Source organism: Pavona decussata, unplaced genomic scaffold, assembly GCF_977016875.1.
Source record: "Pavona decussata unplaced genomic scaffold, jaPavDecu1.1 SCAFFOLD_24, whole genome shotgun sequence".
NCBI lineage: Eukaryota > Metazoa > Cnidaria > Anthozoa > Scleractinia > Agariciidae > Pavona > Pavona decussata.
Window position 1 is genome coordinate 554,609 of NW_028145447.1, and position 25,533 is coordinate 580,141.

Below are 25,533 nucleotides of genomic sequence, written 5' to 3' on the forward strand. Positions count from 1 at the left end.
CACATTAACAGCATTTATGTATCCATCTGGTTCATTTAGGAGAAAAAGTATTATGAAGAATCTTTATTGATCAGTAATTAAACTCCATTCACAGTTAATGTTAATCCAGGATTAGCTTACTTGGGCTTTGAGGAACTGGGCCCGGTTGTTCGAAAGCCAATTAATATTAATCAATGATTAAAAGTTAACCGAGGTTTTCTGCTCGCTCATTTAAATTGTTTTTAAACTCTAATGTTCAGCTAGTAGTAAAGAAAAGGCAACATCAAAACTGAGGGGCAAAAATCTTTTCGACAAATCTTTATTGTTGTGTAATTAAACTCAAACCAAATTTCTTGTTAATGTAGGATTAGTTTAATTGGGCTTTGAACAACTGGGCCTTAGGCCCAGAGCTGCAACTGAGCACATCTGTTTTGGACAAACTCAATTGCACTTTTTCCTAATCCTCCTCATCTTCCTTGCAATCCTCTTCTTTCTCCTCATTCTCCTTGCTTTTTAACTTCTTTATAAGTTCCTTTGCAGGATTAAACATGCCGTTAGTCTGCACACCGCAGACATAACACCTCTTACTCTTTTTGTAATGTTTAAGAGCACACGCTTCACAGAAGTAATGTTTGCATTTGGTAACAACAGGATTAGAAAACGACTCACGGCAGATAAAACAAGCAAATGGGAGATCGTCATCATCATCACTGTCAATTTCATAAGCATGTGGATCTTGTTTGCTGTAGTTTCCTTCGCGCCATTCTCGCTCTAGCTGCCAGCCATGTTTATAATCACTACGGTCATGCATAAATTTACAGCTGTCTCCAAATCCACAGAAACCTGTTTCTTTGTAATCTTTACAGATGTCTGGTTGGTAATCCCAGCGAACTGTTGCGCGGAGATTTGCTGGGGCCCTGATCGGCCCTTGTCTAAAAGAAGAGAAAGACAAGCTTAGGGAAAAGGTTACACTATTCAGAGTGGAGTAAGAATATAAAGTACAACGGCTAATCAAGTTATGGTTTACCAGTGGGATGGCAACCATTGCAAGGTCACCCTCCAATATGTTATTTGATTCCCCTAAAATTAGAGACGCTAAAGGTATATGTTACAACAAGCATTACAGCAAGCAAGTGATAACTGGACTTTTACTAGACCTTTTACAGCTAATCACATGTCTTAACCTGAGCCAATGGCAAGTGAAGCACCATCGAATGCAACAGATTCACATAGCACTCAAAGAGACATGAATAGAGGTATTTATGTCTAAGTAGACCCTGGGGTACCTTCTTAAGGCAGACAGTTTAGAGCTGGTCCCAGGTGGGAGGACACTGCATGAAAGGGGCAGGGATACTTGTTGGTAAATTTGAAGTAAACCCCTAAACCAGGATGTATTCCGTGTACTTCCCATGCCGTAGATATGCTGGGAATTTCAAAGTTCCACACCAAATTGCCGCTCACATGCCTACACCAGGAAAATAATATGCTGACCGCCTGTCAACTCTAATTCCTACACCGGGAGACAAATCCTGGATATTTTTGGAGAAAAACAGACAAAAACAGTTTGCTTGAATAGTAGAAGTTTTCAAGAGCCTAGGCAATTTTTTGTCACACCATTATGCTGATGAACTAGTGAGGCATTACTTATGAGGCATTACCTCCACCTCTGACTTACACCATGTTATGCCAAAGACCATGATCATGCACCAGTATGCCGAGTGAATTGGAAACCACGCCAAAGATCTTTGGCATCACCTATATAAAATGCAAGAGACCACATTGGTGGGAGGAGAGCCGGAGGGGGGGGGGGGGGGGGGGCTACTCCCAAAAAAAATGGATAGGGGTGTGTGGCCCGCTTCCCAAAACCCTTACCCTATTTATGACCAAAATCTGCGATTTTGCCTACCCTATTTATAACCTGACCAAAAATTTGATACCCTATTTATAACCTGATAGTGTCTGATCAACTTCAGTTCAAAAAACTCTGGATCCCAGCGCGTGACCGGAACGCATGACAAGCCGTTGCGGAACGTAAACAGTTGCTGTAAACATCATGATGAAGAAATAGCTTCTTCAAAAAAAAAAGAATACAAGACTAGAGTGCAAAAATTGATACCCTATTAATTACCAAAATGGCGGCAAAATGGCTAAAATTCGATACCCTATTTATGACCAAAGCGGCTGAAAAACCATACCCTTTGGCGCCGCACATACCTACATAGCCCATATAAGGGAGTACCCCTCCCCTCCGGGAGGAGAGACCTCTCACTAATGGCCACCTCTTACCATGATGAAAGTACGATTTCAAGCACTCTTCCTGGCCACTTTAACAAGGAAGTACCCCTCTGTGAGCTAACCCCTAATAAGAGTATAAGGGTATCCCCTGGGGGTGGTAGGTGATCCAAGCATTACTGCCCAGCGGTTATAAATTACCTGACCATCCCACTGGAAGCGTTTCCCTGTGCAGTTCCTTTTTTCTCGTAGAATGTCATGTAGTTGTTCATTCCTCTATACTGTTTGTCATCCTTGTTCTGTTCTTTTAGCTCTTGGTTTGTCTTCAAGTTTTTCTCAAACAAAGCTTGTGCATCGCGCTCAAACTCTGTATCGATCTCCACGATCGCCGTGGCTCCAAGATCCTCTGGACCTGCTCGCATAGCAGAACGTGTTGATTTAAACGAAACATCGATGTCTTCTTCCACTTGCTCACGTTTTGACTTCGAATCAAATCCGTCTGTTTTCTGGAACATCGGGTTATTGGAAACTGTCTTTTTTTCCTTTCTTACCACAGTTGTTTCATCTTCTTCTTCACTGTCCGACTTTTCCACCTTTCTTTTGCGAACATTTCGGTTTCTGTTCGCCTTTTTAAAGAACGTGCAAGTAGGTTTATCAGTTGAAATTTCTTCGTTCTTTTTTGCAGACTCATCCGCCATTTTGGTTTTTCCAGTTCAGTCTCTCTCGGCGAAAAAACTCGTCCTCAGAACGAGGCTCAAGAACACTCTCCCCAGTGTGTGCTCGGTTGAAAATCAGTTTTCGTTTGTTGTTTTGTTGTGTGCACGTGGATGCTGTTTGAATGTTTAGAATCTGTGGTATTTTCCTTGTCGTTTCCTGTTCCGTTAGCCCCATAATCCTGTGTTTCTGTTTGGTTTTGTATCTGTGTTTTAATAGTCATTTGTAGAAGTATAGGTGTATATATACATATGTGTTGTGTTGTGTTGAATCGATGTCTGTGTTCATGTGATAATTTTAGGATTTTATAAGATACACTTGTTCTTATTTGATCACAGTACTTCCCAGTGCTGTGAAGTGACGAGAAAACTGGCTGTAGCACCTGAGTGCCATGACAGTAACAGAGAAATGTGGAGGTGATGAATGGGCTTGATACCAGACTGATTGATGGCTGAAATGAGCCTAATTTCTGATCCACATTGAATCTTCAGTTGATAAATAACAGCTATTCCAGTCAAGTCTGTATTTAAATATTCTTTAGTTTAAACCAGGGGTAGTCTAGCCTGTAAGAGCAGATGCCTCTTCCATTTTCTGTTTCACCCGTCACTAAAAGAGTGTCTGCGAAACCAAGCTCTTTTTGCGCGGGCAAAACAAAGGCTGTAAAAGGTGTCTGCTTTCGCAGGTTAGGGGTAGTTAATCAATAAACAGATAATCAGTATTGATCTTTGATTTAAAATCAATGTCAAAGAAATTTGTGAGTTTGATCATTTGCTAATAATTGCAGATATCAAGGTATGCAAGCAAGGCAGAAGGGTTGATAGAATGGAGAATGATCTATTTGCCTTGTATGTAAACCTACTGACAACTGTAATGACAACTGTTTTAAGTATGACTCACAAGTGATCAGTGTCAGCCCTGCAATCAGTTTGGTTTATTTACACATGAAGTGACGTCTGGCACGTGCATTTCTACCACGAGAGATCCGGTAACGAAACGTATTCAGAACAGTTTATTTTGCACTGTGTGGTCCCGTACATCCAAAAGTTTTGTAAGAAAAGATCCATACCCCTTCTATGGAAGGCTTTTTGTTTTGGACTCTCTCCCCCATTTTTTTGAAATTCTAATTAAGCTAGCATCAAACTTTTCTTTGCAACTTTGGCTTTTCAAACCCCACCCCCAACCTCCCCTCCTTAATATTTTCGAGAATCATGGACTGATGTCTACTACTACCAAATACCTGGAGGTACTCTAAGCTGAAGAATTATGATTTTGACAGTAGTCTTATATAAATTTTATTTAATTTTTATCCACGACTTTCTTGTAAAGCAGGTTTGTATCATTTCTCTTATTGTAGTAGCTATTTACAACATTAATTTTAGTTAGGTAGTTAGATATATTTTTAAATTAAATACTGTATAGTCCTGAAGAAAACACCATGTCTAAATAAAGATTTTACCTTACCTTTTCCTTACCTCCCCCAGGTACGTGTGGCACCAAAGTGTATGGTTGTTGAGCTCTTTTGCATTGGTTTAAAATAGGGTATAGATTTGAACAATTTTGGTCTGAAAAGAGGTATGGATTTAAGAGGCCAGGTCTGAAAAAGGTTACAAAAGAAATGACATTTTGGTCTGAAATAGGGCCAGGGTTTGGAGAGCCAAACTGCTCACCCCCAACAAAATACAGAAGAGTACCCCTCCCCCCCCTCCCCGGTATTCAATCCAGAAAAAAAGTTAGTTTATTGGCACTTAAGGGTGTAAGGTAATGTATGGCCTTTCAGATTATGGTTGTCTTTCATTTACATACCACATAGTATTGTGACAGTAAACAAATAAAACTGCTGATCATGAAAGAATGGATCTTAATATCTTCTTGAAGGTTTATGATTTCTGCTCTGCCCCTAGTCTCCTGCGCAGCCGTTTTTAGGCTCATCACGCAACGCTCCTCCCCCTAAAATCGGAGACTACTCCGCCCTAGCCTGTGCACAGCCACCCCCTCCCCTTAGGAAAAATCGATTTTTCTCCCCGATTTTTCCTGAGGGGAGGGGGCGGCTGTGCACAGGCTACTCAGCCCCTGCCCCCACCCAAAAACATACCGGAACCGGATATGGCGAACACCCGGCGCGCGAAATATGACGTCAGCTAAGCGCTGGTGGCCTGGAATCCATTGTTTCAATACAAATATGGCGGCCGGTTTTCGCGAGTGAGTGGATAACGAGGGAAAACGAAACGGCCGAGTTTTCCACTTCAGAGACGATCGGGGGCAATATAATTTGTCCTAAAGAGTCATCAAATGGTAAATCAACGATCTGTAGCATTAGAAATTTTCTTTCCGGCTTTAATGCACGGAAACTTAAATTGACTTACCTTGTAATTACGCTTACATGAAAATTCAAGTTGAATTCACATGTGTACGTAGACACATGTTCGCATCTGAAGGCTAATGGCTGCTTTTCGTTGCACGCTACAAACATCTTGATCGGTCATTTGTTGTCATAAACTGTAAATATACGTTCGTGAGCATATTTTTTAGTTATGGCTGAACCTCTTGTGGATGGCGCTAGCGATTGTGAGGAAGACAAGAATTCTGCTCCGCATACTGGCAGATTGTCTTCGAACGCAAGCTTCGCAGACAGCGACGATGATAGTATGGCAGGTTTTGAAGATGATTTAGATCCAGAGGAAGGTGATAAAGAGTATGAAGCTTCAAACGAAGGTTCAAAAAGTAATGGAGAAGTGTCCAAAAAGAGGAAAAGAAAACGAGCTGATCCGACCAAACGAAAACACATTCGAAGAATTCTACGCGAAGATGAACTAACAGAAGTTACAATTTCTGCACAAAAAGAGGAGAGGGAGCGTTTACGTCGGCTTGAACTACAACGTAGTTTAGCAGCAGCTACTGCTGGTTCTGCTGTTGTGCAGGATTCAAAAGCTCTTGAGAATCTCAGCACTGCTAGTGGTTCTCGACCATCATCACCTGTCTCTGTTGACGTAAGGGAGAAAAAAGACAGCGACTGCCATGTTATTGTAATTGACAGCGACAATGAAGGAGAATCAACAACATCGTCCTTCAGTTCTAGTATTAGTCATTCATGCGCAAATGCAAATGGTGATTTAATAGAAATCATCAGTTCGGATTCCGAAGTTGAAATTGACGAAAGTGATGATGATGATGATGATGATGAGTGTAGTAATTCAACACACATTGACTGTGACTATGACAACAGTGGATTGCATGTTGACGACAGCGTCAATCAACTTGATTCACAAGGAAGGGTTCTTGTTAATGTCAATCATCCTGCCGATGAAGAGGACATTTTTCTCGCCCCGCAGGTGTCTAAAGTTATCAAACCACACCAGGTAGGATTTTTCAAATAGAGGAAGTATAGTACGTGGTAACTAGTTACCAAGGTCTAAGGCCGTAAGTCAAGTCATCTTTAAAGTGACTGAACACAGTTTTGTGCGTGTTCAGCCTCATAAAAGCAATATTTCAGGGTTGTTTTCAATCATCTGCATTGCCATGGAAACAGTTGAAAGCACCAATGTTAGTCGTTAATAAAAACTCCCATCACTATTCTTTCCTTTTGCCAAGTTTCAGCTTCTAAGCTGCAATATTTCTCATATAATGCCTTGATGAATGACATATACTTAAAACCTATCAAAACTGTGTTCAGTAACCTTAAATGAACTCTTCCCCACAAGAAACACTGCACACATAAGTATTTGATAAACCACCACTCCAACAACAACAGATTTAGACTGATAGAGGTTTTCATTTTTGTATATTGGGGTCACCTGTAACCCAAAATAGGACTTTTACATACAGTGGAACCCCATTAAGGACGGTGCCTACTGATACAGAAGTATTTTTGCGCGGTTTATGACTACGCGGGAAAAGCAGATCTTAACAAGGACTATGGAAATCCAAAAAGAAAATTGGGGGTAACAACACATATTTTAGAGATAATTAAGGGACAAATTTTCTAAAAAACAGTAAAATACAAAGCAATGTATGGTGTTTTTTCTCCAAATTGAAGCGTTAGTATCTCTGAAAAATGTATGGTTACCCCCAATTTTCTTTTAGGATACCAAAAGCACTTGCTAAGTTTTGCTTTCTCCGCATAGTTTTAAACCGCGCAAAAATATCCCTGTATTAGTAGCCACCACCCATAGGAAACCCGAGTATCTCGAGATACGCAGAACATATGCGCAGTAACAAAAGTAGGCACCATCCTTAATACAACCACCTTTGGGTCATAGTAACCGGGTGGTCGGCTTTAAGACTTAGGGAAGACTAAGAAATGACTGCACTTCCAATTCGTTCAGGGCCCCCTAATAGCAGTCATAAAAGTGAGGTGGTCATATTAAGGAGATGGTTGTTCATAAGGCAGGGTTCCTCTTATGTAGCATTAATATATTATTAAACAATAAAATTGTGAAGATTATATTGGGAAAAGATTAGTGTTCATCTGATATTATCAACCTGTTTACAGATTGGAGGAGTACGCTTCCTTTACGACAACCTTGTAGAAACACTCAGCCGCTACAAACAAAGCACAGGATTTGGTTGCATTTTAGCCCATTCAATGGGCCTTGGCAAAACCCTGCAAGTAGTTAGCTTTATTGACATTTTTCTGAGGAACACAGAGGCTAAAAAGGTCCTTTGCATCGTACCTATTAACACAATACAAAATTGGCTTGCTGAGTTCAACATGTGGCTACCGCCGAAACCTGGACTAATTACCAACAGTAACGGAACACTTGTGGAGGCCTCCGATTCAACTAAAATACGTTACAGAGACTTTGAGGTGTATTTGTTGGGTGACAATCATCGGACTACAGTGGCACGCGCCAAAGTTATAGGTAAGAATTTCTGGGTTAACAGTTTACGGAATGACGTGGCTCAGACATGACGGCAGGAATGGCGCAGTGGTGAGAGCACTTATTTGTGGGTTGAGTTTGTTGTTGGTTCTCGTCCTTGCTCCGAGACATTTTTCTCCGGGTACTCTGTTTTTTTCCCTCTCCTCAAAAACCAACACTTCCAAATTCCAATAATTATTAGATCTGGAATCTGAGGACCACAGGTTTATCAGACTGTTAAGTGTCATCCTTGTTAAACAAGGTTGATATACCGGTATCTATTTATTTTATTCATACAATATTGTGTGACAAGTTTGCTAACCTTAATTCATGCCGACATTGACAAACCTGTCACACTCACTGAACTTTTCATTGTAATTCTTTAGGAGAGTGGAATCAACGTGGAGGGGTATTATTAATGGGTTATGAGCTGTATCGGCTTCTTGCCACTGTGACACCATCTATGTCGAGCAGCAAGAGCATGCCACCCACGAAAAAGAAGAAATCCCCGACTCCTGATAAAGTGAATGGTGAACCTGAAGTAATTGATTTGGATGAAGAGGAAAAACACATGGAGCTTCTAATTGGTAGGTATATCTTTGTTGGTAAAGATAGTGGGACGCAGTGTGGCCAAGCGGTTAGGGCATCAGACTTGAAATCTAAAGGCTCCTGGCTAGCTAGCCTGCAATGTAGGGGGGGGGGGGGGGAGCATGCGAGTGCCACAATCTTGGTTAATTGTAGCCGCCATGTTGGATTTGCAAAATCTTAGGGAGCTGGGGAAAGGTGGTGGGAGAGAGAAACAAGAAAACTTTTTGGTTTTTTAGGTGGCCCAAGTCTTGTTTATTTTCTCATTTCAGGAGTACAGAAGGCACTTTGCCGGCCAGGTGGAGATCTGGTCATTTGTGACGAGGGACATCGGATCAAGAATGATCAGGCAAACATTTCTCAAGCCTTGAAAAAGATCCATACCAGGTTTGTGATTTCTTTGATAATTATTATGATTTGAGTTGTCAGGATCTGTTTGCAGTCAAATCTCTTCAAAGTGGCCAAATTACGTTGTCAACTCTGTTCAACTTGATAAAACCAAACAAATATAATGACTTCAACATGTTAGGTAGGACTTTGAAATAATTTCTGTATAAACCTTTGTCACTCGGTGGCCATGTTGAGTCTCAGGAGAATAGAAAGCTTTGTTTATGTACGGCAAGCCTCACACTGAATTTGCATCTGGCCGAGGCTCGGCGTGCGAAAAAAAAAAGCTCTTTCTTCCTCTGAGACTCAACATGGGTCTGCGTGACAAAGGTATATAGAAATCAGTCTTGAAGAAATTTTAGCTCAGTCTACCATTTCAATTTTGCGTTTCAGACGCCGTGTTGTGTTAACTGGGTATCCTCTGCAGAACAATCTCCAGGAGTACTGGTGTATGGTGGATTTTGTACGTCCTAACTTTCTAGGAACCAAACAGGAATTCTGCAACATGTTTGAGAGGCCCATACTCAATGGACAGTGCACTGATAGTACTCCTTCTGTAAGTATATAGCTAGGAATCAAATCACAAATGGAAAATTTTTCTATTATTGTGTTACACAGATGATAAGATTCCTACGTTGTTGCATCGCTGAAGGATCACCTGAGTAATGTTCGTTGACTCAGTTTTTTGTTTGTTTGTTTTCACCAGTGAGCACTCGGTGAACTGTTTGATGGTTAATAAGATTTCTACATTGTTGCATCTCTGACAGATCACCTGAGTAATGTTTGTTGACTCAGTTTTTTGTTCATTTGTTTTCATCGGTGAGCACTCGGTGGACTGCTTGATGGTTAATTCGGTCATTCGGCTATCTGTTTGCTCATGTGGTTGTTCATTTGCTCGTTCTTCTACTTGCATGTTTGTTTGCGTTTCTGCTTTGTTCAGTTGTTCCTCCTTTTGCCCAGTACTCGTGCTATTTATGGGCAGAAACATGTTATAAACAATTAAATTTAATCCATTAAAAGCTCTATTAAAACATTAGGAAGAAGTTTCTTCATGTTTTAATACTTATGGCTGTCATGCTCTAGAGAAAGACTTCTCTCTCCATCGATCATCTGATCTACAAAAAATGTCAACAAGCCTATTGTTACAGCTGTTGCCTCTTGATAAGTAGACTTGCTCCCTTTGGTTTCCACTTGCATAAATTGTGTAATATTGTTTATTAACTCCTTTCTAGGATGTAAAGGTCATGAGATACAGAGCACATGTCCTTCATAGCTTGCTGGAAGGATTCGTCCAAAGGTAACGTGAGAAAAATTACTTTTAATTATCATCACAACATTGATAGAAAGATGTACTTTTTCATTTAGTGACAAAGGCATACCCAGAAAAGGAAATCAGGGTTCTCTTAATAGGAGTCTAATCTGTGACCTTCCATTTTCTAGTTCAGATGCTCTACATGTAACCACTGTGCTATGGGAAACTCGTGAGCTAAGGTCATTCAACTAGTATAGGTTCGTGTGACAAACAACACATATTACTGTCACTTATTTACCAGGGCCGGGTTGTTCGAAAGCTGATTAACGCTAATCTACGATTAAAAGTTAATTAAGGTTTTCATCTTGCTCTTTAAAAGTGGTTTTAAAGCCTAATTTCAAGCTAAAGGTAAAGAAACGTCTTAGACAAAACCGAGGGGCAAAAATCTTTTGGAAGAATCTTTACCGATTAAACTTGAATTAAAGTTTATGTTAATCTAGGATTAGCTTAATCAGGCTTTGAACAACTGGGTCGCGGTTTAAAACATAGATACAACATCACATTTCTTTCACAAATACTACTCATCAACCACTCAAATTCAAGGAGTATGCAGGGCACAAGTAAGGTACACCTCCCCCCCCCCCAGCCACCCCCCTAATGTCAGTTAACTCCCTTCCACTTGTTTTTGTAGACGAAGTCAAGCTGTTCTGACGAGGTGCCTTCCGTGCAAAGAAGAGCACATTGTCCTTGTGAACATGTCTTCAATCCAAAAAGAACTCTACAATACATTTGTTGAGAATCTGTTGGACTCGGTCGGACACATAAATCCAATCAAAGGCTTCCACACATGTACCAAGGTGAGATAAACACTTAATTATTTGAAGGGCTGGGAGCATAACCGACCCAGGTGACTTTTCATATTGCTGACTCAAGTTTTTTGGCCCCGCTTTTATCAGAAACAAAGCAAAAAACTTTTGATCAGAAGCGATTTGCTTACGCATAAACAAGCAAAAATTATTAGTAAAAAGCTGAGGTTTCGGCATCATCATGACGCCATTGTCAAGACTAACTTCTTTTTTCGTAGGTTCTTTTGTTCCTATGTTAATTTTTGAAGCTGAAACCGATCGATATAATTATTTTACATCCTTATGATGCTAAAACGATGGCTTTTTATTAAATTAATCAAAGCAAAAAACACCAAAAAAAAAAAATCACCGAATGACATTCTTCACATCAAAACAAGTCTGTATCTAAAGAATTAGCGAGATCCTGCAAAAAAAAAAGGCAATATAAACATTTTTTGCTGGAATCCCTTCAATTATTAATATATTGTTTATGTCATCCTTGTTTTCTTTGCATTGAAGATTTGGAACCACCCGGACATTTTTTACCGGTCACTGGATATCAAGAACAACAGCAGGACTGAGTCACCTCTGGTGAGAATTTCTGTCATGCTTGAACAATTCACACAAAAGAGAAGCTGATGTTTGGTTTATGTAAATTAGGAAGATATTGTGAACTCAATCTTTCCATCCTCTTTTAAATTAAAACATTACATCTTTAAAAACGATTGAACCTGACGTAACATGTTTTACTAATTCCATAGTTTAAGTAAATATGACAGAATTTTTTTATTTGCTTGATCAAATGTTAATGTTGTTCTCGTATGAAATCTTAAAATGTATTCCTTATCATTTTTTCTTCCCTACGTTTGAGGCATATAAAAGTGTCAAATTTCACTTCTGGTTGGTTACAATACTATGCAAGATGGGAGACTGGTGATAGTAGGTCTGTGACATCAATACAGGAACATTAGTCTTGCGATTTCTCTATTTCTCAGTTGTTTTTCGTGTGCAGAGGAAACTGTGTGGACGAAAACATGAATGGGATTGTTGAATACTCAGAATGAAACAACTGAGGAATAGAGAAATGGCGAGACTAAGCGTTCCTGTATTGACATCAAGTTACTTACTATCCCCAGTCTCCCAAAAAATTAAGTGTGTAGGGTGCTTGCCTGAACAAGTGTGGTATGTATTCACTGATGTTTTATTCACAGACAATTCTTGATGATAGCAATGGAAGTTCACAGAATTCCAGATCAACTGGAGGAGGTGGTTCACCTTTACCAGCTACAACCTCGGCAACGTACCAGCAAGGAAACTCAAATGCTGCAACTGGAACCTCGCAGAATCAGACTTCAGAATCTCAGCTCTCTCCTTACTTTTCTTCATCAACAAATGCACCCATAAGTGCCCAAGCCATGTTGAGGACGACACTACAGATACGTCAGATGGTGGCCTGTCAAGTGTCTGGACAGACAGTAACCATGTCTGCGACACAAGCCTCTGAGAGGACAGCTGAATGTTCTATTCCTGTCATCCAACCAGCAGTTCCGTCGAATGACCGTAGTTCTCCCTTGGGCCAAGACATGACGTGGGTGAGTCATGACCATCATCATTGTTATTATTATTATTATTATTATTATTATTATTATTATTATTATTATTATTATTATTATTATTATTATTATTTATCAAAAGGGATTTGCTGAAGCAAAGTCATGCAAAAAAATTACAGAGAGAATTAGGGCTCGACGTTTCAGAGTCATCTTGACTTCAAGATGACTCTAAAACATCAAGCCCTAAATCTCTCTGTAATTTTTGCTTTATTATTATTATTAATATTATTATTATCTTCCTAGAACTTTGCAACTTTGTCCTCTTTAGGAATTCTATATTCTTGTTGACTGGAAATACATGCTGAACGCTGTAATAGGCACTCAATTTGAATTATTTATTCTTGACTTTAGGCCAAGAACTTGTTCAAAGATTACCAAACTGGAGTAATGGAGAATGGCGGCAAGCTTGTAGTACTGATGCACATCATTGAAGAAAGCTTAAAACTTGGCGAGAAAGTACTGATTTTCAGGTGAGACTATTCCTCTTAGAAGATAAAATTTTTCCTGTGTTTTACAAAATTCCTTGCGGGCAAACCTTTACACCATCTCCTTTAGCACCCTTATTGTGGAAGTGTAGTGTTGTCAAGCATTCGGTTGGTAGGATTATAGCAACTGATTTATCCCAATGGTGAGGATTCCAAAAGTAATGCGCCGATCACTCTTTCAACTATCATTAACTATCGCAATAGTTTTCTCAACTACACTGTCTATCAATAGTTTCAGTGGGCATCAAAGAACCTCACATAGTCCTTTTTCTGTGATTGAAAAATACATCCCTTTGGTACAATTTTTTTATCAGGAAGGGGTGACCATTTTGGTAAAAATTGACATGTGATTTCAAGGGCAAGGGTTTAACCTCTAGGTGGACTCTCCCCATATGAACCTTTGTTGGGTATCGCGTCCCTGCCTCCTCACCACAGCCCTTCCGGACATATCAGTGGTTCAGCATACGTGACTTACTATGTTTAACAAGGGTAGCACTCAACAGTAATTAGGCAAACTTGTGTCCATTGTGTGCTAAATCAGATTGGAATTTAAGATATGTTGGTTTTGGGAAGAGATTACATACCTAAAGAAAACCCTCAAAGGCAAGGACAATTACCGACACAAAACTCAACCCATTAAAATATTACAATGCTTAGTCTGAGATTACACCCTAGGGGCATTCATGAGCACTCTCACCACAACAACATGTCTGCTCCCAACTTGCAATCTCTTTGATTATTGATTCTTATCATTCGTCTGTTGTAATTTTCCAGTCAAAGCCTTTCCACATTAAGTGTGATTGAGGAATTCCTATCAAAGCGTGATATACCGTTCTTTCCTGGCCGAGCCACTGACCCACAGAAGCCTTCAAGATGGGCCAAGAACAAGAGCTACTTCAGTAAGTAACAAGACGAAGATGTCACTTCCCCTAAATTTTTTCCCATACATTTGTTTTTGTTTCAGCTCTGAGAAGTTGAAATTAAACATCAATGGTCAGTATTCTTGAAATTTGAACAAAGTTTGAAATTTGCATGTCTGTTGTGAACATCGCTAGTGAGATTTGAGAGTTCACAGCGAAATTTCCCAAGTTTATTGATAGTATAATAATAAAGCTATGATGCATTACGTCATTAAGTATTTCAAAATAACAATTCTTTCCCAAGTAGTTTGAAATTTTTTTTTTAAATTTTTTTTTTCAGTTAATGTGTCTATTTCTGAAAGATTTCCAGAGAAATCTTCAAGAATTTCCATTCAAATGCTGGGCATAACAAAGAGAAAATTCAAATGTTCATTAATTTTCATTCTTGGAAATACTGGTCATGCATGACATAGAAAGAATGTAGGTGACCATCCTTCTTTGTAGCTGAAAATGTTCTGGTGTTGCGTTGCAGGACTAGATGGTAACACTTCTGCGCAGGAAAGAGAAAGACTCATCAATCGCTTCAATGCTCCTGATAACACTGATGTGCTGTTGTTTATGCTGTCGACAAGGTCTGTATTGCATTAAAAAAAAAGTCCTATAAGGCAGAACTTGTGAGTACATGCCAAATGTTACGGCTTGCCACTTGACAAGTCATTTAACAAGCCAACGGCAGTTTTCGGTCTATACTCTTATAGACTATAAAATGATGTCGTAAAATGTTCAAAACTCGAGTGTGGCTCATGGTTTCACTGCCTAGTTTTGAACATTTTATAGCGTCATTTTATGATCTACAAGAGTAAAGACCGTAGAAAACTGCGGTTGATTTGTTTCTTACAATGACACGGGAAAAGTACGAGCGGAATTGGCTTTATTTTCTGTTGAGAAAGTGTGTGCGTTACATCTGACGTGACTTCTATTGTCTGTACTCTTATGGGCAACAGCTACTAGCCAATTAGTGCGTGGGAATTTTGACAGTTGTTGTAAAAATACTCAGACTTTTTTCTCTGTATTGTTTCAGGGCGGGATGTCTTGGTATCAACCTGGTTGGTGCCAGTCGTGTTGTGGTGTTTGATGCTTCATGGAATCCTTGTCATGATGTGCAAGCAGTTTGCAGGTAATATTTGGACAAAACATTAAAACTCATAGACCTCACCCCATCTTGCATATCTCAGCTAATTTTCCCAATGTAATTTTTGTCATTATTGAAAACTGCATGAAAATTGATTACCCTACCCTTGAACACAAATTTTGTTATGGAAAATGAAACCAAGAACTTTCTTTTGACCATTGCTTGGTCAAAAAAATGTAAAAACAATTTGAAACATGTTAAAGAATTTGTGACTTTCAGAGGGAAAAGTCATAGATTCCTTAACCCTAAGGGTCATCGATGACTATATCTTGTGTTTAATCATTTAATGACTATATTTAATCATTCATTTAATCATTAAACATGTGTTGAAACTGAGAAAACAAGTTTGGATGTTTGATCATGTACTGTCGTGATTTAACTTGCAGGGTTTATCGCTATGGTCAGGTGAAGCCAGTTCATATCTACCGCCTGATTAGCACAGGAACGATGGAGAAGAAGATTTATGATCGGCAAATCTCCAAGCAGGGCATGGCCAGTGAGTGATAAGAAAGGGCAACAGTTTGCATCAATGAATGTTAGCCTGCAGGCGAGTGCGGAGCCCAAGTCACGCGCGACGGGAGGAGCGCCCTTCACGTCGCGCGTGACTCGCGCTTCGCGCTCGCCTCGTCCTTGCCTCCGCTCGCCTAAAAAACGCAAAAAACCCGCCTGCTCTACAGGCTAAATGATTGTTTGGTTTATCAACACCGTAAAGAGATTCGAGTGCTGACATTTCGAGCTGCGGACGAAGGGCTAACGCTCGAAACGTCAGCACTCCAATCTCTTTACGGTGGCCAAGTTACCTTTAGTTATCAACTCTGTTGATAAACCAACATTTGTTTTTCCAAGATTTCAGCTCCAAATTCGAGACAAACTGAAGCATTGTATTTTACAGATCGAATTGTTGATGAGCTCAATCCAGAGGCCAACTTCACCAAACAAGAAATCATGAAACTGATTTGTGAAAAGGTAAACTACTTAACAATTAGATTATTCGCTCTCGATTTCTATCGCGCGATAGTTGATGAGGGCGAAGCCCGAATCAACTATCACGCATAGAAATCGAGAGCGAATAATCTAATTGTTTTAGTATAACTCTACTAGTCGTTCAAAACTAAACAAGTAAATTATCTATTTCCTCATCGCAGACACTTCGAAAACGCGACCAAGCAGCCGCCATTTTGTTGAAAACCGCTACTCACTATCTATCACAGAATAGATAGCGAGTAGCGTAGCCAATCAGGGAACGGCATTCGTGATAGAACACTAGTAGATTTAAACTAAATGTTAATAGAAAACATTTAGAAAATGGAAGATTGTGTTGAACTATGTACTCCAGTTATCAGTTGTACACCATAATGATTTATATTCTTTAGTGTCGATCACACTCCTTTACCATAGAAATAACCTCCATGTTCAACTGAAGGCTCATGGCTAAGCTTGCGCTCGATTAGCCTTACTTACGTAATGGGAATAAGCTGGATAGCTGTTAGATTTCTCTTTTTAAGTTAATTTTGGAAGACATTTCTGCAAACTTTCGCCGACGCATGATAATGTAAGAGCGATTTTATATTCCAGTAACTCCAAAAAACTCTCATGAAGAATTTCTTGTCATCAAAGTTTGTATTCATATTCCGGAATAGGGTCATTCAAACGCACTCTTTGTATAAAGGATGATATTAAAGGAGAACCCAAGTAAAAGAATTTTTAAAATTTTTAAGATTAAACTCGTGAGCAACATTTTTTCCTACGCGTTTCGTGTGACTAACGACCACTTCATCAGGGAGTTTTACAATACAACATAAGTGACCTGTATATATACCTACATAAGAGACTAAAATAAATTTTACATTACGTAAAACCGCAACCACGAGAGCGGATTTACATGTAGGAAACAGGCGAGAAGGTGTGCAAGGTGTTACATATTTTGTGCGTGACGTAATTTTTGGGCCCACAGTTTTAGCTAAAGGTGCGACATATTTTGTGCGTGACATAGTTTTAGCTAAAACTGTGGGCCCAAAAGTTATGTCACGCACAAAATATGTAACACCTTGCACACCTTTTCGCCTGTTTCCTACATGTAAATCCGCTTTCGTAGTTGCGGTTTTACGTAATGTAAAATTTATTTTAGTCTCTTATGTAGGTATATTTACAGGTCACTTATGTTGTATTGTAAAACTCCCTGATGAAGTGTGCGTTACTCACACGAAACGCATAGCTAGGACAAAATAAATCGTTTTACCTCTCTAAGAGTTCGCAGACGTGCTGCTCACTAGTTTAATCTTAAAAATTTATTTTAAAAATTAAAAATTTTAAAACTTAATTCTTTGATGTCGCAGTTGTATAACCAGTGCTGTGAAACACTTCATGTACCCTTCTTTATCTTTCCGTCTGTTTGTTTGTAGGACCCAGTATTACCCGCAGCTGACCTGTCAGCAGCTGCTGATCAGTTCAATGATCCTGTACTGGTCAGGTTGTGTCGGCAATGCAGTCGGTGGATATCTAAGGTTAGTATTCGAGAAAAATGTACGACACAGGGACAGAAGCTTTATTATCTCTGAAGAGCAGCTGCCAGTCATTTTTCTACAAAGTCGTTTTTGGTACATTGCTACTTCGCGATTATTTCAACTCGCTCAGTTTTATTCAAAACTGGCGAACTATCCAGGAAACAAATTGGTAGGAGTGGCGTACAAGTTAAGAAAGAAAATGAAAAATTCACCGTTGTGCGTTCACGTTCTCCACAGAACCTTAAATGTGGTAATTTCACGTTGTTGTTTTGCAGAGGACGGTAAAGAAATGTACCAAATTGTAAAACGCACGTGCAGAGCGATTGTTTTTGCTCATAAAGCCTATTGTTTTGTGGCGTTGTCGTTGCCGTTGCCGTCCTCGTTTCTTAAAATCCCTAATAGTTTAGTTACAACTTGAAGTCGATTCTAAACTCATAAATAACCTACTTAATAGTTGTGCGCTTAAAAACCTGGCCTTTGAGTGGTGTGAAGCTGGAGTGTACGTTTATTTTTTATATACAAACTTCCGTGCTTTTCATATGTAAATGAAACCTAGTTGAATGGTTTACATGTAAAAACACGTGAGGTTTGTATACGGTGCCTACTAATAAGGAAGTATTTTTGCACAGTTTATGACTATGCGGGAAAAGTAGATCTTAGTATGGGCTACTGGAATCCAGAAAGGAAATTGGGGGTAACCATGCATTTTTTAGAGATAATTTAGCAACAATTATTCTAGAAAACAGTAAAATACAAAGCAATGTATGGCATTTTTTTCCAAATTGAAGCTTTATTGTCTCTGAAAAATGTATGGTTACCCCCAATTTTCTTTTTGAATACCAAAAGCACTTGCTAAGTTCTGCTTTCTCCGCATAGTTTTTAACCGCGCAAAAATATCCCTGTGTTTGTAGGCACCACCCATAGGAAACCCGAGTATCTCGAGATGCGCAGAACGTATGCGCAGTAACAAAAGTAGGCACCTTCCTTAAACAAATTCAACGTCAGCCTCGCTTCCACACAGAGGCCAGCTTCCATAAGCATCGGTAGGTCTTTACGGGATAGACCGAAGTCGTCTTCAAGTTGATATACACTGTTTACCGTATTTGTTAAAGGTGTGTTTATTATAATTGTTTTCTGTCCTGCAGGTTCCTTTCAAACATGATTCACTGCTGGTGGATAAAAAGGAGCTGAAGCTGACCAAGGCCGAGAAGAGAGAAGCGAAAAGAGGTTTGTACCTGTCTTTTGTAACAATGGTCAAGCTTATCATAAGTTGAAGTATTTAGTTTAAGTTTACCTGATTTAGCGGTGTCCATATTACAGTCGTTTGCACGTTCTAAGATAATGTGAAAATATTGCGCGACAAAAAAAATACCTTCAGTTGTCATTCAACATGACGTGATTGTATTTTAAGTGTAAATAGGGAGCTTAAGCAACGACGACGGCAACGGCAACGAAAACGTCACCCGAAAATATATCTTTATTTCATTTGTGCTACTTCGCGATTATTTCAACTCGCTCAACTTTTACAAGAATGGCGAACTATCCAGGAACCAAATTGGTAGAAGTGGCGTACAAGTTAAGAAAGAAAATGAAAAATTCACCGTCGTGCGTTCACGTTCTCCACAAAACCTTAACTGTGGTCATTTCACGTTTGGGAGTTAAAGAAACGAGGACGGCAACGGTAACGAGAACGCCACAAAACAATGGGCTTAATGAGCAAAAACAATCGCTTTGCACGTGCGTTTAACATTTTGGTACATTTCTTTGCCTTCCTCTGCAAAACAACAACGTGAAATGACCAAATTTTAGGTTTTCTCGAGAACGGGAGCGTATGACGCAAAATCTTCTTTATTTTTCCTTACTTTGACGTCGTTCATGCTAATTTAGTTCCTGGAGAGTTCGCCAGCATTTTCCAAGTTAAACAAATTTAAATGATTGCGAAAGAGTTAAAAAAAAACGAGAAGTTTTATTTTTAAATGACGTTCTCGTTACCGTTGCCGTCCTCGTTTCTTAAACTCCCCGTTGTTGTTTTGCAGAGGACGGCAAAGAAATGTACCAAAATGTAAAAGGCACGTGCAGAGCGATTGTTTTTGCTCATTAAACCTATTGTTTTGCAGCGTTGCCGTCGCCGTTGCTAAAGCTCCCTAATGTATGTCACAGCGAACTTTCACAAGAGAATTGGAGTGATTGGTACTGAAGTCAGATTAAAACTGTGTCTAACCATGACAAGAGAAAACGAGGGGGCCCTCATTTTTACTTGGCAAGGCGAAGAGAAATCTTTTTAGCCTTCCAAGAAATTTAATTCATTGGAAAACTAGTAAAAGGACTTAATTTGCAACCACAGCGAACTTTCACTAAAAAAACTGGATTATGGGATGCTAGTTCATCACAGGAGAACCAGCAATCGGTTTGATTTCCCTGAAGTGTTGTTAGTGATCATTTCGAGCACCATGCCTGCTCTTGACACCTGTAGCAAGAGGCTAAAGTGTTTTTGCTGTTTGTCTGTCAGGTTATGAAATGGAGAAAAGGCTCGCTTTGCAGCAGCAGGGTGCGCGCGCATACTGTCCTGGTGTGATTCAACCGGTTTATAACAGGTATGACTAGTTATCAACAAGAATAACTAAACTAAAATCAAGAAATGCGCAAACTGAAACGCAATTTCTTCTTTTTTTTGTGGTCATCCAAATTAATCGTTTCAAAAATGTTTATAACTACTCAAAGGAAAGAGTTTTCTTTTCGCCTCAGAAATTGCTATTTTGAAAAGCTAAAATTGTATCTGGGACGAGTTTCCTGATACACGTTTCCTGATGCGACCTTCGAGTCGTCCATTTCTGGGAACAGCGGAGAGCTCTGGCGTCAGGAGTTCAACTGGAAAAGTAGAAAGAGAATAATTTTATGCATCAACTCCTGCTTAATCCTTTTTCATATTAAGCTTCTACCTCTCAATGAATGTAAATATATGAAACATATATTTTGAACTGCGGATGAAAGATCAAATAGAAAAAAAAAACTGCGAGTATCTTTCTTCTATTTGATATTCTACCTCTCAGTTGAGGACGCTTGTCTGGAATCGACAATTACCACGACTTATTGACCAATCAGGTCAACTGACGATACATTGTGTATTCACGTGACTTCGGGTCAGACGGACAAAACGCCGGTCTAAAACAACAGCCCCGAGGATCGCGTGACACAGACTGCTGATACTCCTTGGTTCAAACCATTTACTAGACAACAGTCTTTTAAGGACTACTTTCAACTGGATGATCTCACTGGACAACCTACTGATACTCCTGGGGTCTTTTTTAAGGACGGTGCCTACTTTTGTTACTGCGCGTACGTTCTGCGCATCTCGAGATACTCGAGTTTCCTATGGGTGGTGCCTACTAATTCAGGGATATTTTTGCGCCCTTTAAAACTATGCGGAGAAAGCAGAACTTAGCAAGTGCTTTTGGTATCCAAAAAGAAAATTGAGGGTAACCATGCATTTTTCAGAGATAATAAAGCTTCAATTTGGAAGCTGACTATCTCAGAAGTTGTACCGGCGCGCGCGACCTCAACGCTTTAATCTGAGCTTGACGCACTCGATTCCTGGGCTGTTAAAAACAACATGAAACTCAATCCTAAGAAATGTAAGGAGCTGACTGTCCATTTTTGCCGCCATATTGAACATTTTCCTCCAGATCTAGCTGTGACTGGCAATGCACTTGAAACCGTTGAAGCCCACAAAGTTTTGGGAGTCACTATTCAAAGTAACCTAAAATGGGATTCACATGTCAACGAAATAATAGGCAAGGCTTCCAAACGACTGCATATATTATGAGTGCTAAAGCGCAGTGGCGCACCTCCACACGATCTCCTTCGAGTTTACATTGCACTAATTAGGTCGGTACTGAAGTACTGTTGCCCTGTGTGGCATTCCTCTCTCTCTGTCCAGCTCTCAGAAAGAATCGAGAGAGTGCAAAAACGCGCGTTACGCATCATCTTTCCTGCCTCCCACTACGAAGACGCTTTAAAGCTGTCTGGCTGCACGACTCTGTGCGCACGAAGAGATTTCTTGTGTGCAAAACCTTTGAAGAGATCAAGGATCCCGGGTCACGCCTTCACCATCTTATGCCACTGACTCGGGCGCGCGCGCACGGCCGCTCCCTACGCTTTAATGATAGGCCATCGCTGATGAAGTGTAAAACAGAGCGCTTTAAAAAGAGTTCCTTCCCCCACATGTGCTTTAAAGTTTATGGTCTCTAGCTGGATATTTTCCAACATTATTGATTATTCGTGGCGAACTTTTTATCAGATCGAAATTGTAGGCTGTAAATTCGGAGTAATTTAAAAATCTAAAAATGTAAATTTAAAATAATATTAAAATGTAATGCCCAGTCCCGATCAAGCTGACAAGCTGTAATTTTACTAGGTTTATTCTTATGTAATTTAATTACGCAATTCGCTTCATGCGCGACGTTTTTATAATAAAATGCTCTTAAAAAAAGAAATAAAACGCCATACATTGCTTTGTATTTTACTGTTTTTAGGAATAATTGTTGCTTAATTATCTCTAAAAAATGCGTGGTTACCCCCTATTTTCTTTTCAGATTCCAATAGCCCTTGCTAAGATCTGCTTTGCTCGCATAGTCATTAACCGCGCATAAACACTTCTTTATTAGTAGGCAACGTCCTTAAGGAGTACGCACTTGTGGACGATCACTCTAGACAGAATACTGATACCCCTCGGTTCAAACCATTTACTGAACTACAGTCATTTTTAAGGAGTACGCACTTCTAGACGTACACAGAACACTGATACTCCTTGGCTCAAATCACTTACTAAACAACAATTAGTTTTTTTCTTGCTTTTGTACAACTTACAATAAACTGAACTACGCACTTCTGGACACACACAGGCTATTGATACTCCTTGCTTCAAATCGTTTACAAAGTAACTCATTAAAGCATCGCCTTTCTCGTTTTAAACCGCTATTCTAGAATCAACCAGCCATACGTGCCAAAACCAGTTTATCCAGTTGGAGCAGAACGGCTTTCGCAGCAACCCAGTACTTCAACTGCCAACTGCAATCATCGTCAAAACCTCCCGTCACTCCCCTCCCATAGCACTCCCCATCTACCCATTCCTCTCGCTTCGTTGATCAGAGCTGGTGTACCTGTGACACAGTGGGGGCAGACAATACCCACGGCGCATCTAAACACGGCCACGGCGTCAACATCCTTAACCGCGCCGTCTGCAGCCAACGCGAACGCGTCTAAAAACGAGGTTGTAATGATTGACTTGGACGAACTGCCTTCCCCTACGAAGCCTGCACAGGAAGCACTGCAAGCACAGGGAAACCAATCGAATTTCACTGACTTGGTGAGGATGGCGCGGAGCGCGTTCCCGAATCTTTCTCCAGCGTTTATTGGGTTGCTGTTAAATCAAGGAAACGCGCAAAAGGACGTGCGAGAAAACGTGCCTGATGCCCAAGCTTCCACCGCTGGTTCCCAAGCTTCCGCGGCTAGTTCCCAGGCCTCCGCTACACTTTCGGCAAACGTCCAAGATGGAGACCAGAAGGATGAATCGTGTGAAGGGACGAGTATCAACAACACAGATATTGAAAGCGCTGCAGAAAATGCTCAAACGTTAAGAGGACTTCTTGCTAAGAGCTCAGCGGCCCAAGAAAAAGCTGAGGTTTCATCGTCACTCTCGGAATCTATCGAGCAAAGTGTAGACATACCCCCTGATGAATGCGGCAACTCCCTTACCCCTCCCATAGTACAAGGTGGAACAACGTTGGACAAACCAGACCGTCAATCTCAACAAGAAAAAGCTGAGGTATCTGCCGAACCCACTCCTCCCTTGGTACAAGATGGGAAAAGCTCGGCGCAACCTGAAAGTCAAGATCGAGAGAAAGGGCCCAAGTCTCCGCCACCCACCCCTCCCACGGTAAAACAAGGGCGTGGAAGTCCAGCCCTTCAGGGGGAGAGTAGTGTAGACACAACACAAGGGAGTGGTGAACATTCAACGAAGGAGAAAGAAACTAGCGGAAAAGACGATGGAGACTGAATTATGTTATTTGTAACCGACACAGGAGGTTTCTGCACATGTATTTAACCAGGACAGTAGAATCTGCTCTTAGTCGGTGATAGGCACGCAACGCGTGCAAATGCGGGACTTCGTGATTCCAAAGTGATGACTGTTATTAAGCTCTGAGGAGCAAGCGTAGCAGAAATCAAATGAAATCAATATCTTGCTTTAGTATCGCTATGCAAACATGGATTGATGTCTTTCAACGTTCTGCGAGAAAAGGGGTGTGTGCACAAAAAAGGTTTCGACGTACCGTAAATCCTCGATAAAGCCCCCCCCCCCCCCCTCCCCTCCTTTTTAGAGGAAGAAAGTTGTTAACCCCCCAACCCCTCTGTATTTTGGGAAATCGAAAACACGAAAGTTCCAAGTGGTCAGCGAGCAGGTCCAATCTGGCATCGTTCTTAAAGTCTTTTATGTCGTCGCTCGCTAAAATCGCCTTTCCTGTGGGAACTATTTGCCAAGCGGAACCAAACAACGCCTTATCTTAGTTTTCACTTTTGTGGGATCATTCAACGAGAAACATTTGATTTCCTTTTTAAGGGAAATTCGCGCTGATCGTGTTCCTTCAATCCTTACATTTCTCACTATTTCGTCGGCATGAAATTCAAGAGTGTATTTTCCTAGTTTTGGACAATGGGCGGAAGACGGCAAAAGTTTACTGAGATTTCTCTGTTTGTAAAGCTAAGTTTCACGGCAAATTTCCATCGATTGTAGCACTGACTAAAATCTTAAGCCTGAGTTAACTCTTCCTTTACAAAGTGATAATTTCAGAATAGTTTGCGTCAAACGTGTGATTTTCCTAGGAAGTAATTTCGCAAGCATCAGTTGTTAAATTTGAAGTGTTTTAGATAATCATCGCTTTATGGTGTTTCGGAAATATTACATAATCGCATATTTTATTTCTCTCCGTATTATCTTAACCTAAGCGTTCTTGTTTTTCTTCTTTTCCGTTTTACGTTATATTAAAAATGTAAAATTACTTTGCGTTCTTTTTTAGGGAAAATTACCTGTTTATACGTCATTAGCAAATAAACAGCCTCTAGCAAAAAAAATGTAGTACCCTATTTAATTCGCAATATGTTTGGCATCTTTAAAAAACGTAAAATTTTCGCTGGGCTTAAAACAAAGTTGATCGTGTGTTTTTACTTGGTTGTCAGGCTTAAAAACCATACAGAAAGAATGTTTATCATTGTATATTAAGTTTTTGCAAATGATTGTGAGAAATCATTGCAAATGGACACTTGTAATATTATTTGAAAAGTTACAAAAATTCATTCATTGGGGATTGTATGTGGTTTGAAATAAATATTCATTCACTTCTCGGAATGTTTGTTCAGTTTTATTTCCCCGACGTAAATTAAAGAAATGAAGAATTCCAAACGCCATTTGCATAGAATTGTTTGCACAGCCGGTAAGCAAAAATAAAATAGTGTGAAATCTTAAGTCCCATAGACTTGCTAAACACTTTTCAGGCAACTGATAAATTTCAGTTTTCCAAAAATGTTTGAGCTGCTAGTTGTTCCTTTGTTGATAAAAGAGCGAGCAAAAATTGAGGAACATTTTGAGAATGCTCCCATTCGGCGAATCATTCAGTTAAATCACGATATTTTTGTTATTGCCTGTCGGAGAGAGCCTTACAGTCGGGTGTTTGTGTCAAGAGAAAATGAACTATTTTTAAAGCTGATGTCTTTCAAAACGAGGACGTCAGCATTAACGCAAAATGATTATAAAGGGGAAGTTTTGATTATGGTCCAATTTCGAAAGGTGGAATATCCAAAAACAAACAGCACCACAGGAAAGTACTGCTCAGTAGCTTTCATTTGAATGGTCACACTTTAGGATTTCATCCACTTTCCTGTGGTGTGGTTTATTATGCTGTTCAGGGTATTCAGACGTTTGAGTCTGTGGATGAAATCCTGGAGTATAAGCTATTGAGCAGTACTTTCCTGTGGT

General features: G+C 40.0%; 2 protein-coding genes and 1 long non-coding RNA gene across 3 annotated transcripts in view; 1 reads left to right on the plus strand and 2 right to left on the minus strand.

Moving 5' to 3' along the window:
- Positions 1–173: 173 nt before the first annotated feature.
- On the minus strand, positions 174–2,920 carry LOC146485873 (E3 ubiquitin-protein ligase RNF113A-like). Its single transcript, XM_085102760.1, has 2 exons — positions 2,413–2,920; positions 174–911 (listed from the first exon to the last, which is right to left on the minus strand). The coding sequence occupies exons 1-2, from the start codon at positions 2,907–2,909 to the stop codon at positions 437–439; spliced, it is 972 nt and encodes a 323-aa protein (XP_084958886.1). The 5' UTR covers positions 2,910–2,920; the 3' UTR covers positions 174–436.
- A 2,170-nt stretch (positions 2,921–5,090) lies between these two features.
- LOC146485874 (helicase ARIP4-like) lies at positions 5,091–24,906 on the plus strand. The gene is made up of 19 exons (XM_085102831.1): positions 5,091–6,281; positions 7,415–7,784; positions 8,168–8,368; positions 8,639–8,753; positions 9,147–9,309; positions 9,986–10,050; positions 10,697–10,862; positions 11,370–11,441; positions 12,062–12,442; positions 12,815–12,933; positions 13,723–13,847; positions 14,341–14,440; positions 14,890–14,985; positions 15,387–15,496; positions 15,893–15,966; positions 17,403–17,504; positions 18,650–18,731; positions 20,014–20,098; positions 22,488–24,906. The coding sequence occupies exons 1-19, from the start codon at positions 5,457–5,459 to the stop codon at positions 23,557–23,559; spliced, it is 4,323 nt and encodes a 1,440-aa protein (XP_084958957.1). The 5' UTR covers positions 5,091–5,456; the 3' UTR covers positions 23,560–24,906.
- Positions 18,275–25,533, minus strand: part of LOC146485875 (uncharacterized) — a 52,705-nt gene continuing 45,446 nt past the window's right edge. The window contains exon 2 of the long non-coding RNA XR_014862512.1: positions 18,275–18,484. This is a non-coding gene — a long non-coding RNA (uncharacterized LOC146485875). The remainder of the gene's footprint in view (positions 18,485–25,533) is intronic.